A 16713-nucleotide genomic window follows, 5' to 3' on the forward strand; every position below is an offset into this window, starting at 1 on the left:
TGCTAGTGCTAGGGAAGAAGAGACTAATATCATATTACTGGACCTTTAAGAAATAAGTCTGTCTGAAGTATTTTAACTTTTAAGACTAACATGTTTTTAACAGCTTTACTGAGGTGTAATTGTTAAACACAAAGCTGCACATATCTAATGTATACATTTGGATGAGTGTGGACCTGAAACCATGAAACCATCACCACAATCAAATGGCAGACACAGCGGTCACCTCCAAAAGTTCCTCATGTCTCTTTGGTTTTTGTTTATTTTGGTTTGTTTTGGTTTGTGTGTGTGTGTGTGTATTGAGAATGTTAAATATGAGATTTTAAGCTATTTAAGATATGAGCAAGTTAAACAAAAACCACACAGATTTACTGAAGTACTTTTCCATCAAGGTTTTTACTTTCACACTCACTTTTTGATTGACCTCCTCCCACCTCTTGAATCTGCATTTGCCTTTTAATAATATCAAAGTTCTGCATTTTGCATAAGTAGGAGTCTGAGTCCTGAAATAAGAGTACAGAAACCTGTTTTTAAAGGGGTATACTGAGGAGCAGTCTCATTAAGAAAATTCACATGTGCAGTTGAAAGTTACCTAAGCTGTGACTCAGAGGTTGCGGATTCTGTTACCGCATACAACAGACACTGAGTCATCTGTCACTGCGTGTAAGCCTCCTCTACTTACCCAGAGAGTTGTGATGCTACATACAGAGACCTAATCCCTTTGTGTTAAGAATGGCATTCGTTGCCTTTTACCTTAACTGATAAATTAACATTTCTTCAGAACAGCTTAGAAAAACGTGACTAAATTGTTCTGGGATTATTAACCGAGATGAAAGCCAGTTAGATACAAGGGTGTCTATGAACTAAATCAATAATACAATATTCAGAATGTACTTCTTCGTCTTTTTTTTTTCAGCAGTTTAGAAGTTAAACAATATAATAGTACTTTTAAATCAGGAACTACTGTTCAATCCTGTGGGTCACAAATTAGCAATGTATTTATCATAAACTGATAAAGATTTTTCTAAAACACCATGATTATAGTAACTTTAATGATATTAATTTAAGACATTATATCTCCCTGCCTAAAGTAATTTTTTAAATGATAACGGGATCTTTGACTCAGTTATAAACCACCAGCGGGAATCTCCTTTGGATTTAAAATGATGAGAAAGGGCTTCCCTGGTGGCGCAGTGGTTGAGAATCTGCCTGCTAATGCAGGGGACACGGGTTCGAGCCCTGGTCTGGGAGGATCCCACATGCCGCAGAGCAACTAGGCCCGTGAGCCACAACTACTGAGCCTGCGCGTCTGGAACCTGTGCTCCACAACGAGAGGCCGCGATAGTGAGAGGCCCGCGCACCACGATGGAGAGTGGCCCCCGCTTGCCACAACTAGAGAAAGCCCTGGCACAGAAACGAAGACCCAACACAGCAAAAATAAATAAATTAATTAATAAACTCCTACCCCCAATATCTTCTTTAAAAAAAAGAAAAAAAAAGGTGACACCAAGGTCATTATAAAAAAATAAAAAATAAAAAAAAATAAAATGATGAGAAGATCCATCTTCATTTACTCATAGAGCAGAGGAGAGAGGGTTTTTTTTTCTTTCCCCTCCCTCCCTCCCTCCTTCCCTTCCTTCCTTCCTCTGTCTTTCTTTCTTTCTCTCCTTACTGCTCCTCTTCCTCTGTCACTTCCTTATCTTCCTCCTCTTTCTCCTCTTCCTCTCTTTTATTTCCCATCTCTTTCCCTTTTTTCTTGTAACTCTACTGACATCATGACACAACTAATTTTATAATGGAATCAGCACAGAAGTGATATTGCCAAAATACCCATTTTTCTCAAATATAATTATAAAATTATGGTTGACATCACACAGTTGAATATCATGAAATGAGGGCCTATGATTCCATATTTAAAATGTAACTATGAATTTTGAGTATTTTTGGAAAATCTAGAAATCTCTAGGAGTTGCTTTTAATATTAAGAAAGTTTTAATAAGGGAAAAAAGTTTAAAAGAGAAAACTGGGAAGAATAATAATATTTTACCTCAGTAAGAACAGGGCTGGGGAAAAATCAGACAATTCTGTAGTGTGTAGATGGATAGAACTAAGTGGTTCTGTCAGCTGGTTAATTACAGCCACACTGGAGAATCAGAAAAAAACAGAAGAGACTAAGAACCACAGGACTCTTTAGCTGGAAGACATTTCCTGGCTTTAGGAAATAAAGTATGAAATTTCTGTACAATGGAATCCAATTATTGCCATATATGTATGGTAATTCATGGTAAAAGGAAGATTAATTTATTACTTTAAATCTGAAAACAATTAAGAAACTGCCAACTGCTAAATTCAAGGAACCATCCTCTTAGTAATAATGTATGAGTTTAGAATTGAACTACTAAGTAAATTTTTAAGTTTAATTTTATTATTTTTTTTTATTTAACATCTTTACTGGAGTATAATTGCTTTACAATGTTGTGTTAGTTTCTGCTGTATAAAAAAGTGAATCAGTAATATGTATACATATATCCCCATATCCTCTCCCTCTTGCATCTCTCTCCCACCCTCCTTATCCCACCCCTCTATGTGGTCACAAAGCACCGAGCTGATCTCCCCGTGCTATGCAGCTGCTTCCGACTAGCCATGTACTTTACATTTGATAGTGTATATATGTCAATGCTACTCTCTCACTTCGTCCCAGCTTACCATATTTCCCATCCCTGTGTCCTCAAGTCCATTCTCCACGTTTGTGTCTTTATTCCTGCCCTGCCCCTAGGTTCATCAGAACCTTTTCTTTTTTTTTTAATTCCATATATATATATATATATATATATATATATATATATATATATATATATATATATATATATATCTTAGCATATGGTATTTGCTTTTCTCTTTCTGACTTACTTCACTCAGTATGACAGACTCTAGATCCATCCACCTCATTACAAAAAACTCAATATTGCTTCTTTTTGTGGATAATATTCCACTGTATATATGTGCCACATATTCTTTATCCATTCATCTGTTGATGGGCACTTAGATTGCTTCCATATCCTGGCTATTGTAAATAGTGCTGTCATGAATATTGTGGTACACAACTATTTTTGAATTATGGTTTTAGTAGGGTATATGCCCAGTAGTGAAGTTGCTAGGTCATATGGTAGTTCTATTATTACTTTTAAAAGGAGACTCCCTACTGTTCTCCATAGTGGCTGTATCAATTTATATTCCCACCAACAGTGCATGTGGATTCCCTTTTCACCACACCCTTTCCAGCATTTATTGTGTAGATTTTTTGATAATGACCATTCTGACCAGTGTGAGGTGATACCTTATTGTAGTTTTGATTTGCATTTCTTTAATGATTAGTGATATTGAGCATCCTTTCGTGTGTTTGTTAGCAATCTGTATATCTTCTTTGGAGAAATGTCTATTTAGGTCTTCTGCTCATTTTTTGATTGGGTTTTTGTTTTTTTTGATATTGAGCTGCATGAGCTGCTTGTGTATTTTGGAGATTAATCCTTTGTCAGTTTCTTCATTTGCAAATATTTTTTTCCCATTCTGAGGGTTGTCTTTTCGTCTTGCTCATGGTTTCCTCTGCTGTGCAAAATCTTTTAAGTTTCAGTATGTCCCATTTGTTTATTTTTGCTTTTATTTCCATTTCTCTAGGAGGTGGTTCAAAAGGGATTTTGCTGTGATTTATGTCAAAGAGTGTTTTTCCTATATTTTCCTCTAAGAGTTTTATAGTGTCTGGCTTAACATTTAGGTATTTAATATTTTTTGAATTTGTTTCTGTGCATGGTGTTAGGGAGTGTTATAATTTCATTCTTTTAAATGTAGCTGTCCAGTTTTCCCAGCACCACTAATTGAAGAGGCTGTCTTTTCTCCATTGTATATTCTTGCCTCCATTATCAAAGATAAGCTGAGCTTCCCTGGTGGCGCAGTGGTTGAGAGTCCGCCTGCCGATGCAGGGGACACGGGTTCGTGCCCCTATCCCGGAAGATCCCACATGCCGCGCAGCGGCTGGGCCCGCGAGCCATGGCCGCGGAGCCTGTGTGTCCGGAGCCTGTGCTCCGCAACGGGAGAGGCCACAGCAGTGAGAGGCCCGCGTACAGCAAAAAAAAAAAAAAAAAAAAATGATAAGCTGACCATATGTGTGTGGGTTTATCTCTAGGCTTTCTGTCCTGTTCCATTGATCTATATGTCTCTTTTTGTGCCAGTACGATACTGTCTTGAATACTGCAGCTTTGTAGTAGAGTCTGAAGTCAGGGAGCCTGATTCCTCCAGCTCCATCTTTCTTTCTCAAGATTGCTTTGGCTATTTGGGGTCTTTCGTGTTTCCATACAAATTGTGAAATTTTTTGTTCTGTGAAAAATACCATTGGTAGTTTGATAGAGATTGCATTGAATATGCAGATTGCTTTGAGTAGTATAGTCATTTTCACAATATTGATTCTTCCAATCCAAGAGCATGGTATATCACTCCACCTGCTTGGATCATTTTTAATATCTTTCATGGGTGTCTTATTGTTTTCTTCATATAGGTCTTTTGTCTCCTTAGGTAGGTTTATACCTAAGTATTTTATTTTTTTATTGCAATAGTAAATGGGAGTGTTTCCTTAATTCCTCTTTCTGATTTTTCATCATTAGTGTATAAGAATGCAAGAGATTTCTGTGCATTAATTCTGTATCTTGCTACTTTACCAAATGCATTGATTAGCTCTAGTAGTTTTCTGCTAGAATCTTTAGGATTCTCTATGCATAATATCATGTATTCTACAAATAGTGGCAGTTTTACTTCTTTTCCAATTTGGATTCTTTTATTTCTCTTACTTCTCTGATTTCTGAGGCTAAAACTTCCAAAACTATGTTGAATAAGAGTGATGAGGGCTCCCCTGGTGGCACAGTGGTTGAAAGTCTGCCTGCCGATGTAGGGGACACGGGTTCATGCCCCGGTCTGGGAAGATCCCACATGCCATGGAGCGGCTAGGCCTGTGAGCCATGGCCACTGAGCCTGTGCATCTGGAGCCTGTGCTCCACAATGGGAGAGGCTACAACAATGAGAGGCCCACATACCACACACACAAAAAAAGAGTAGTGAGAGTGGGCAACCTTGTCTTGCTCCTGATCTCAGAGGAAATGCTTTCAGTTTTTCACCATTGAGAATGATGTTTGCTGTGGGCTTCTCATATATGGCCTTTATTATGCTGAGTTGAGTTCCCTCTATGCTTACTTTCTGGAAAGGTTTCATCAAAAATCGGTGTTGAATATTGTCAAAAGCTCTTTCTGCATCTATTGAGATGATCATATTGTTTTTATTCTTCAATTTGTTAATATGGTGTATCACTGATTGATTTGCATACATTGAAGAATCTTGCATTCATGGGATAAATCCCACTTGGTCATGTTGTATGATCCTTTGAATGTGCTGTTGGATTCTGTTTGCTAGTATTTTGTTGAGGATTTTTGCATGTATGTTCATCAGTGATATTGGCCTGTAGTTTTCTTTCTTTGTGACATCCTTGTCTGGTTTTGGTATCAGGGTGATAGTGGTCTCCTAGAATGAGTTTGGGAGTGTTCTTCCTTCTGCTATATTTTGGAAGATTTTGAGAAGGATAAGTGTCAGCTCTTCTCTAAATGTTTGATAGAATTCGCCTGTGAAGCCATCTGGTCCTGGGCTTTTGATATTGCACAATTTTTAATCAGAGTTTCAATTTCAGTCCTTGTGATTGGTCTGTTTATATTTTCTCTTTCTTCATGGTTCAGTGTTGGAACGTTGTGCTTTTCTAAGAATTTGTCCATTTCTTCCAGGTTGTCCATTTTATTGGCATATAGTTGCTTGTAGTAATCTCTCATGGTCCTTTGTATTTCTGCAGTGTCAGTGGTTACTTCTCCTTTTTCATTTCTAATTCTATTGTTTAAGTCTTCTCCCTTTTTTTCTTGATGGGTCTGTCTAATGGTTTATGAATTTTGTTTATCTTGTCAAAGAACCAGCTTTTAGTTTTATTGATCTTTACCATTTTTTTTGTATCTATTTCATTTATTTCAACTCTGATCTTTATGGTTTCTTCCCTTCTGCTAATTTTGCGGGGTTTTTGTTATTCTTTCTCTAATTGCTTTAGGTGTAAGGTTAGCTTGTTTATTTGAGATGTTTCTTGTTTCTTGAGGTAGGATTGTATTGCTATAAACTTCCCTCTTAGAAATGCTTTTGCTGCATCCCTTAGGTTTTGGGTCATCGTGTTTTCATTGTCATTTGTTTCTAGGTATTTTTTGATTTCCTCTTTGATTTCTTCAGTGATCTCTTGTTTATTTAGTAGTGTATTTTTTAACCTCCATGTGTTTGTATTTTTCACAGATTTTTCCCTGTAATTGATATCTTAAATTTACCAAGGCTTGTTTTGTGACCCAAGATATCATCTATCCTGAAGAATGTTCCATGGGTGCTTGTGAAGAAAGTGTATTTTGCTGCTTTTGGATGGAATGTCCTATAAGTCTCAGTTAAGTCCATATTGTTTAATGTTTCATTTAAAGGTTTTTTTCCTTATTTATTTTCATTTTGGATGATCTGTCCATTGGTGAAAGTGGGGTGTTAATGTGCCTTACTATGATTCTGTTACTGTCCATTTCCCTTCTTATGGCTGTTAGCATTTTCCATATGTATTGAGGTGCTCCTATGTTGGGTGAGTAAATATTTACAATTGTTATATCTTCTTCTTAGATTGATGCCTTGATCATTATGTAGTATCATTCTTTGTCTTTTGTAATAGTCTTTATTTTAACGTCTATTTTTTCTGATATGAGAATTTCTACTCCAGCTTTCTTTTGCTTTCCATTTGCATGGAATATCTTTTTCCATCCCCTCACTTTCAGTCTGTGTGTGTCCCTAGGTCTGAAGTGGGTCTCTTGTAGATAGCATATATACAGGTGTTCTTTTTGTATCCATTCAGCCAGTCTGTGTCTTTTGGTTGGAGCATTTAATCCATTTTCATTTAAGGTAATTGTTGATATGTATGTCCTTATTGTTATTTTCTTAATTGTTTGGGGTTTGTTATTGTAGATATTTTCCTTCTCTTGTGTTTCCTGCCTAGAGAAGTTCCTCAAGCATTTCTTGTAAAGCTAGTTTGGTGATGCTGAATTCTCTTAAGTTTTGCTTATCTATAAAGCTTTTAATTTCTCTGGTGAATCTGAATGAGATCCTTGCTGGGGAGAGTAATTTTGGTTGTAGGTTTTTCCCTCTCATCACTTTAAATATGTCCTACCACTCCCTTCTGGCTTGCAGAGTTTCTGCTGCAAGATTTGCTGTTAACCTTATGGGGATTCCCTTGTATGTTATTTGTTGCTTTTCCCTTGCTGCTTTTAATGTTTTTCTTTGTATTTAGTTTTTGATAGCTTGATAAATATGTGTCTTAGCATGTTTCTCCTTGGATTTATCTGGTATGAGACTCTCTGTGCTTCCTGTACTTGATTGACTATTTCCTTTCCCATATTAGGGAAGTTTTCAACTATAATCTCTTCAAATATTTTCTCAGTCCCTTTCTTTTGCTCTCCTTCTTTAGGGACCCCTATAATTCAAATGTTGGTGTGTTTAATGTTGTCCCAGAGGTCTCTGAGACTGCCCTTAATAATTTTCATTCTTTTTTCTTTTTTTTGCTCTGTGGTAGTTATTTCCACTATTTTGTCTTACAGGTCACTTATCTGTTCTTCTTCTTCAGTTATTCTGCTATTGATTCCATCTAGAGAATTTTAAATTTCATTTATTGTATTGTTTATCAATGTTTGTTTGCTCTTTAGTTCTTCTAGGTCCTTTTTAAACGTTTCTTTTATTTTCTCCATTCTATTTCCAAGATTTTGGATCATCTTTATTATCATTACTTTGAATTCTTTTTCAGGTAGACTGCCTATTTCCGATCATCTTTATTATCATTACTTTGAATTCTTTTTCAGGTAGACTGCCTATTTCCTCTTCATTTGTTTGGTCTTGTGAGTTTTTACCTTACTCCTTCATCTTCTGCATATTTCCCTGTCTTCTCATTTTGCATATGTTACTGTGGTTTGGGTCTCCTTTTCTCAGGCTGCAGTTTTGTAGTTCCTGTTGTTTTTATGTGTGCCCTCAATGGATGTGGTTGGTTCAATGGCTTGTGTGGGTTCCCTGGTGGAGGGGACTGGTGCCTGTGTTCTGATGGTTGGGGCTGGATCTTGTGTTTCTGGTGGGTAGTGCTGCATCTGGTTGTGTGTTTCTGGGTGTCTGAAAACTTATTATGATTTTAGGCAACCTCTCTTCTAATGGGTGTGTTTATGTTCCTGTCCTGTTAGTTGTTTGGCATGGGGCTTCCAGCACTGGAGCTTGCTGGCCATTGGGTGGAGCTGGGTCTTAGAGTTGTGATAGAGATCTCTGGGAGAGCTCCTTCCAGTTGAATATTTGGGGCTGGGAGGTCTCTGGTGGTCCAATGTCCTGATCTCAACTCTCCCACCTCAGAGGCTCGGACCTGACATGAGAGCAGGACATAAATACCCTTTCAGCCACATGGCTCAGAAGAAAAGGGAGAAAAAATAAAGAAAAAAAGAATAATAAATAACAATGAAATTACTAAAATAAAAAAAATTAAAATTATTAAATTAAAATGTAATAATAATAAAAAAAAGAAGAGAGCAACCAAACCAATAAACAAATCCACCAATGACAACAAGTGCTAAAACTATACTAAGATAAGTATAAAAATCAGGAAAAATTCAGTCACAGACAGCAAGCCCCAAGTCTACAGTTGATCCCATAGTCCACTGCCTCAATTTTTGGATGATTCATTGCCTATTCAGGTATTCCACAGATGCAGGGTACATCAAGTTGATTGTGGGGATTTAATCCTCTGCTCCTGGGGCTGCTGGGAGACATTTCCCTTTCTCTTCTTTGTTCATACAGCTCCTGGTGTTCAGCTTTGGTTTTGGCCCCATCTTTGTGTGTAGGTCACCCTCAGGCATCTGTTCCCTGCCCAGACAGGAAGTGGTTAAAGCAGCAGCTGATTAAGGGGCTGTGGCTCACTCAGGCCAGGGGGAGAGAGGGTTATGGAATTTGGGACAAGCCTGTGGTGGCAGAGACCAGCATGATGTTGCTGCAACCTGAGGAGTGCCATGTGTTCTCCCTTGGAAGTTGTCCCTGGATCACAGGACCCTGACAGTGGTGGGCTGCACAGGCTCCTGGGCAGGGTGGTGGGAGTGTGTGGATAGAGACCTGTGCTTGCACACTGGATTCTTGGTGGCTACAGCAACAGCCTTAGCGCCCATCTCTGGAGCTTGTTTAGTTGGTGCTCTGCCTTCTGTGGGCAGACAGGGAAAGAATCCCCTCGCCTTGTACACCCCAAAACAATGGTCTCTTGTCTCTTAGGCAGATCCAGACATTTTCCCAGACAACCTCCCAGCTAGTTGTGGTGTACTAGCCTCCTTCAGGCTGTGTTCATGCAGCCAACCCCAGTCCTCTCCCTGTGACCTGACCTCTGACCTGAGCCTCAACTCCCAGCCCCCACCCACCCCACTGTGTGATCAGACAAACCTCTCAGGCTAGTGAGTGCTGGTCAGCACCAATCCTTTGTGTGGGAATCTCTCTGCCTTGCCCTCTGCACCCCTGTTGCTGTGCTCTCATCTGTGTCTCCAAAGCTTCCCTACCGGCCCACCCCCCATCTCTGCCGGTGAAGAGTCTTCCTAGTGTGTGGAAACTTTTCCTCCTTCACAGCTCCCTTCCAGAGGTGCAGGTCTCATCCCTATTGTTTTGTCTCTGTTTTTTCTTTTTTTCTTTTTTCTTTTGCCCTACCCATGTACATGGGGATTTTCTTGCCTTTTCGGAACTCTGAGGTCTTCTGTAGACATTCAGTAGGTGTTCTGTACAAGTTGTTCCACATGTATATGTATGTATGTATATATATATATATATATATATATATATATATATATATATATATATATATATATACATTTTTGTGTGTGTGGTACACTGGCCTCTCACTGTTGTGGCCTCTCCCATTGTGGAGCACAGGCTCCGGACGTGCAGGATCAGCAGCCATGGCTCATGGCGCTAGCCGCTCTGTGGCATGTGGGATCTTCCTGGACTGGGGCATGAACCCGTGTCCCCCACTTCGGCAGGTGGACTCTCAACCACTGTGCCACCAGGGAATCCCAAAGATGTATATTTGATGTATCTGTGGGGAGGAAGGTGATCTCCACGTCTTACTCATCTGCTATCTTGAAGGTCCCTGAAATACTAAGTAAATTTTAAAATTCTCGTCATAAGAAGAAAAATTCTATATATGGTGACAGATGTTAACTAGGCTTATTGTGGTGATCATTTTTCAATGCATACAAATATCTATTCTTATGTTGTATGTCTGAAACTGTATGTTGGATGTCAATTATATCTCCAAAAAAGTTGAAATACTTAATTACCATGGTATTCACATAGTATTACGGTGAAATAACCACTATCACCAACTCCTTTTTTCCCCAAAAGAAAATTTTGAGTAGAAGATTTACAAAATAAGTGGGCTATTAAAATTTTTTTCAAAAATAGGTAAATCATAATTGTCATACACATAAAAATAAACATGTTAATTTTTTTATTTAAGTCAGTAATAAACTGGTAATGTGTTGCAACTGATCCCAAGGATAATCCAAACAAGACATTATAAATCTTGAATATTGAACTGAGTGGGTGAATGTCCACAGTGGTGACAGAAGTCAATTTTACCTCTGCTGGACAGAATTACATGTCTTCAGGCAAGAATTATTTTGCATTGTTAGCAGCCATCTGAAACTTAAAAAGTTGTAAAGTAACTCCCATAGAAACAGAAACAGATAATGCACCAAAAAAGGCATACTTTTCCAATGAAGTACAATTTTTCCCTACACTCTAATACTTTTTTAAGTATAGTTGTTTCATAATATAAATAACAGGTAAGTAGATTAATGAAAAAATGATGGGTAGAAGCATAAAAGAATGTATGAATGAACTAATAAAAGACTCTGGAAAGGGTTTTTCGTAACCTCTTATCACTCCCTCATTTGTCCTCCAATAGGAACACATTTTCATCTCACTTTTCCTCCAAATTTTTTCTCCTTATCATGACTACATTTCCATACATTTTTTTTTCTGTTAGTCAATCATCTGATTTCACTGTTCTGCTTCCATTTCCTGTTTTTTCTCAACCTTTTCTAATTTCCCCAGTCATACTTTCTCTTCTTGTGCTTCTTTATAATAGCCACTTTTATTTGTGAATAATGTTTCAATGGCTGAGAGCAAAAAAAGTGAAATCACCTAAAACTTCAAAATATATATAATAAAAATGAAAGCTTAAAGGAGATAGAGTTCCCATATTCTTTTCCCCCTATGTTAGTTTTTCTTTTTTAATTAAATATATTTCCCACTCTCTTTTTTTTTTTTTTTTTTTTTTTTTGTTTGTTTTCATCTTTTTAATCAACTTGGTGAAAGACATCCTAAACGCTACATGAAACACAACAGAATATTTTTTTCTTCCAGTATTAAAAAAAAATGACACACAAATATTTTTAAGAAACTTCTATATAATCAAGGCAGAGATCTGGAGTAAAAAACACCTCTAAGTAATCATGTTCTTCATTTCCTATAGTTACAGTCAGAAATTGCTTCCTAATCATGATTAAACATTGTGCACAGGTATTTAAAAATGTTCCTAGATGCACATTATTTAAAAAAAAAAAAACAAGTCTGGCCAGACATTTTTTTTGCCAGAACCAACATTCCTGAGAGCCCGAACTAAAAAACTGGTAAAAAAGGAAAAAATATCCAGACTCCACAAATGTCTCAGAATTTGTCTTTAAATGGGAGAAAAATTAAAAAAAAAAAAAAAAACAACAACACATGGAACTTTCTGAAAGGTCTTTAACAAGCTACCTTGGGAGCTCTACTCAAAAAACAAGGTTGATGTAACTAAAACAGATGTTTCAGTGCAGCTCCAAAAATCTTTATAAATACAGCCATTTGGAGGGATGGTCCTGGATCAGAAGAAGTTTATTCCTTGTGTATCTACATTAGGTGTGCATGCCTCATCTCAGTTGTCGTAATTATCCCTGTAATTTCCTCCTGAGTAGCGGTCATAACCACCCTGGCTGCCGCCATAGTCTCTGGATCTTCCATATCCATATCCATATCCTCCAGGTCGGCTATCATACCTGCCACTTCCATAGCCCTGGTCCCCACCACCTCTAGAGTAGCTGCGACCACGCCCATAGGCCCCAAAGGCACCCCCTCTTGTTCCCCGGGCCGACTTGCCCGCGTGGTCTACACGGATCTGACGACCGTCCAGAGACTCTCCATTCATGGCTCTCATGGCATCTGAGGCATGCTCTGGATTGGTGAAGGTGATGAAGCCAAAACCCCGGGATCGCTGAGTGTCCCGGTCCTTGACAACAACCACCTCAGAAATAGGTCCGAAGCTGCTGAAGTGGTCTTCCAGAGCCTGCTCATCAGTGTTGAAGTTGAGCCCACCCACGAAGAGCTTCCCTTCTTCAGAGGACATGGCGGTAAATTCAAGTCCTGGAAATTAAGTAAAAGGCCGAAGAGACAGCTACCGCCAAGAAGCCGAGAGACTGGGGCCACTCTCTAAATACTTTTAAAATCCTCTTTTTTACTATTGAATGCTAGATCAGGAGACCTAAGTTAAAAATAATTTAATGTTCAAGCAACAAATTGAAGTTGAATTTTATTTATTTAAATGCCTGTGTTGGCTTGCCAAAAAATATGAGGATAGAAGTGTGGGAGAGAATTGCAATTGATGAGAGAAAAGCAAAGGCTATAAACAAATGTCAAATGTTTATTTTGATTTTCTAAGGGATACAACATGATGATTTAAGGTACATATACACTGTGAAGTGATTACCATAATCAATTTAATTAACACTTCCATCACCTCACATATTTACCATTTTATTTTGTGTTGAGAACACTTTTAAGACCTACCCTCTTGGCAAATTTCAGATATATAATCCAGTATCACTAGCTAAAATCACCATGCTGTACTTAGATCTTCAGAATTTATTCACCTGTAACTGAAAGTTTGTACCCTTGGACCTACATCTTCCCTTACACTTCTCCCCAACTGGACCTTTGAAACCATCATTCTACTCTTGGGCTCTGTGACCTTGACTTTTTAAGATTCCACATATAAGTGAGATCATGTAGTATTTTTCTTTCTGGGTCTGGCTTATTTCATTGAGTATAGAATCATCTAGGGTCATCCCTGTTGTCACAAATGGCAGGATTTCCTGCTTTTTAGGGTTGAAAAATATTCCATCCTTTACCACGTTTTCTTATTTATTGAAGTGTGCTTGACTTACAATATTATATTTGTTTCAGATATACAACATAGTGATTCTATATTTTTACAGATTATATTCCATTTAAAGTTATTACAAGATAATGGCTATATTTCCCTGGGCATATACTTATCCTTGTTGTTTATCTATTTTACACATAGTAGTTTGTATCTCTTAATCCCATACCCTTATCTTGCCCCTTCTTCTTCCCTCTCACTACTGGTAACAGCTAATTTGTTTTCTACAACTGTGAGTTTGTTTCTGTTCTGTTATATACATTTGTTTCTTTTATTATTTCTATTTCACATACAAGTTAAAAAGTGGAGTATTTGTCTTTCTCTGTCTGACTTACTTCACTAAGTATAATATCTTCTACATCTACATTATTGCAAATGGCAGAATTTCATTCTTTTTTTATGGCTGAGTAATATTCCAGTGTGTGTGTGTGTGTGTGTGTGTGTGTGTGTGTATACGTATGCCACATCTTCTTTATCCATTCATCTGTCAATGCGCATTTAGATTTCTGCTATATCTTGGCTATTGTAAATAATGCTGCTATGAACATTGGGGTGCATGTATCTTTTCAAATTAGTGTTTTTATTTTCTTTGGATATATGCCCAGGAGTGGAATTGCTGGATCATATGGTAGTTCTATTTTTATTTTACAAGGAAGCTCCACAGTGGTTTCCATAGTGGTTGCACTAATTTACATTCCCACCAGCACTATACAAGAGTTACCTTTTCTCCACATCCTCACCAACATTTGTTATTTGTAGACTTTTTGATGATACCCATTTTGATAGATATGAGGTGATGTCTCACTGTGGTTTTGATTTGCATTTCTTTGATGATTAGTGATGTCGAACATCTTTTCATGTGCTTCTTGGCCATTGGTATGTCTTCTTTGGAAAAATGTCTATTCAAGTCTTCTGCCCTTTTAAAAATTTTTTTTTTTATGTTGAGTAGTTCATATATTTTGGGTGCTAATCCCTTATCAGTCATATTGTTTGCAAATATTTTCTTCCATTCAGTCTTTTCATTTCATCTGTGATTTCCTTTTCTGTGAAAAAGCTTTTAAGTTTAATTATGTCATATTTGTTTATTTTTACTTTTGTTTCTTTTGACTTGGAAAACAGATCCAAAAAATATTGCTATTATTTATGTCAAAGAGTGTTCTACTTATTTTCTCTTCTAAGAGTTTTATGGTTTCAGGTCCTACATTTAGGTCTTTAATCCATTTTGAGTTTATTTTTGTATGTGGTGTGAAGGAAAGTCCTAATTTTATTCTTTTACCTGTAATGGTCCAGTTTTCCCAGCACCATTTATTGAAGATACTTTTTCTCCATTGTGTATTCTTTTCTCTTCTGCTGTAGATTAATTGACCGTAAGTGTGTGCTTTATTTCTGAGCTCTCTATTCTGTTCCAATGATCTATGTGTCTGTTTTTGTGCCAGTACCATGCTGTTTTTATTACTGTAGATTTGCAGTAGTGTCTGAAGTCAGGCAGCATGATAACTCCAGCTTTGTTCTTCTTCCCTTTTTTATAATAGCCATCTTAACAGGTGTGAGGGGATATCCCATTGTGGGTTTTGTTTGTTTGTTTATTTTTCTGTTTGTATTTGCCTGACTCTGTACCCTGAATTGCAGGCTCATTTAGAGTAAGATCATGTCTGATTTGTCTTTTTCTAAACTAATGTATTACTTTTGTAAAGATTTCTGTTAGACACACACTGATGAAATACTATATCTTTAGAAATTACCAGAAATTATGTTCTATTCATAATTAAATCAATGTAAATACTTGCAAAAATATAACCTCTTATGAGGTGTTCAGAATGCAACTTTTACAATTTATCTTTCAACTAGTGAGATATTCTGATATTTCCAAGAATGTTTTATTTGTCACAAGTTCCTCATAGTTCATTTTTGCTCTTGCTTCATTAATAAGAACAAGCAGAGTAATTGAGGATGAATAGTAGCTACCAAACATTTATGTTTATTTTCATTATGTTTACCCTCAAACTAGAATTGGTAAATATACCTGCATTACCATGTAATGTGTTATGTCCTTTTTTCATTTAGAGGGACTATATAATGATTACAAAATTTTACTGTTTCTGCCTCCAGCATGCGAGGAGGCTTGTGGGGAAATCTCATACACCCCCCTCTGTGTATCAATCTTTCCATTTTTATTTTACATTATTTTTTCCAGTTTTATTGAGGTATAATTGACATATAACATTGTATTAGTTTAAAGTGTAAAAGTGATTTGATACAGGTATATATTGCAAAATGATTGCTACAATAAGTTTAGTTGACATCCATCACCTCACATACTTACAAATATTTTTCTTATAATGAGAACTTTATGATTTATTCCCTTAGCAACTTTCAAGCATACAATACAGTGTTATTAAATATAGTCACCATACTTTACATTACATCTCCAGAGCTTATTTATCTTATAACTGAAAGTTTGCACATTTTGACCACCTGGTATACCATTTGTTGGTCATTTGTATGTCTTTGGAAAAATGTCTATTGAGCTCATTTGTCCATTTTTAATCAGACCAGTAGTAGTAGTAGCAGTAGTATTTTTTGCCATTGAGTTAAAGGCATTTCTTAAATATTTTGGGCATTAACCACTTATCAGATGTGTGGTTTGGAAATATTTTCTCCTATCACGGAGGTTGCTTTTCATTCTTTGATTGTTACCTTTGCTGTACAGAAGGTTTTTAGTCTCATGTAGTCCCACTTGTTCATTTTACTTATGTTGCCTGTGCTTAGGTGTATCCAAAATCTAGGAATTTAATGATTTCAGCTCTTATGTTTGAGTCTTTAATCCTTATTGTTTTGATTTTTTGCATATGGTATGAGTCCAGTTTTACTCTTTTGTATGTGGATATCCAGTTTTCCCAACACATTTATTGAGGAGATTATCCTTTCCACATTGTGTATTCTTAATGCCCATGTCAAAGATTAGTTGCCTTATGTGCATGGGTTTATTTCTGCGCTCTCTATTATGCTCAATTGGTCTTTATTTTTATGCCAGTATCATGCTGTGTTGATTACTATAGCTTTCATAGTTTGAAATCAGGCAGTGTAATGCCTCCAGCTTTGATCTTCCTGCTCAAAATTGCTTTGCGTTTTGGGGGTCTTTTGTGGCTTCCTATGAATTTTAATTTAGTTTTTCTATTACTTTGAAAAACGCTGTTGTGATTTTGACAGGGATTGCATTCATTCTGTAGATCACTTTGGGTAGTAGAGACATTTTGAAAATGTTATCAAATACTTTTTTCTACATCTATTGAGATGGTCATATGGTTTTTATATTTCATTCTGTTAATGTGATATGATATTTATTGATGTGGGTATGT

The 16713-nt window shown here is 36.8% G+C and overlaps 1 protein-coding gene across 1 annotated transcript; it reads right to left on the bottom strand.

Annotated features, from left to right (window-relative positions):
• Positions 1-11547: 11547 nt before the first annotated feature.
• LOC308624039 (RNA-binding protein 3) lies at positions 11548-12610 on the bottom strand. The gene has a single exon (XM_081246919.1). The coding sequence runs from the start codon at positions 12539-12541 to the stop codon at positions 12074-12076; it is 468 nt and encodes a 155-aa protein (XP_081103045.1). The 5' UTR covers positions 12542-12610; the 3' UTR covers positions 11548-12073.
• Positions 12611-16713: the final 4103 nt, after the last annotated feature.

This window comes from Mesoplodon bidens (genome assembly GCF_964165515.1).
Source record: "Mesoplodon bidens genome assembly, chromosome: 10".
Taxonomy (NCBI): domain Eukaryota; kingdom Metazoa; phylum Chordata; class Mammalia; order Artiodactyla; family Ziphiidae; genus Mesoplodon; species Mesoplodon bidens.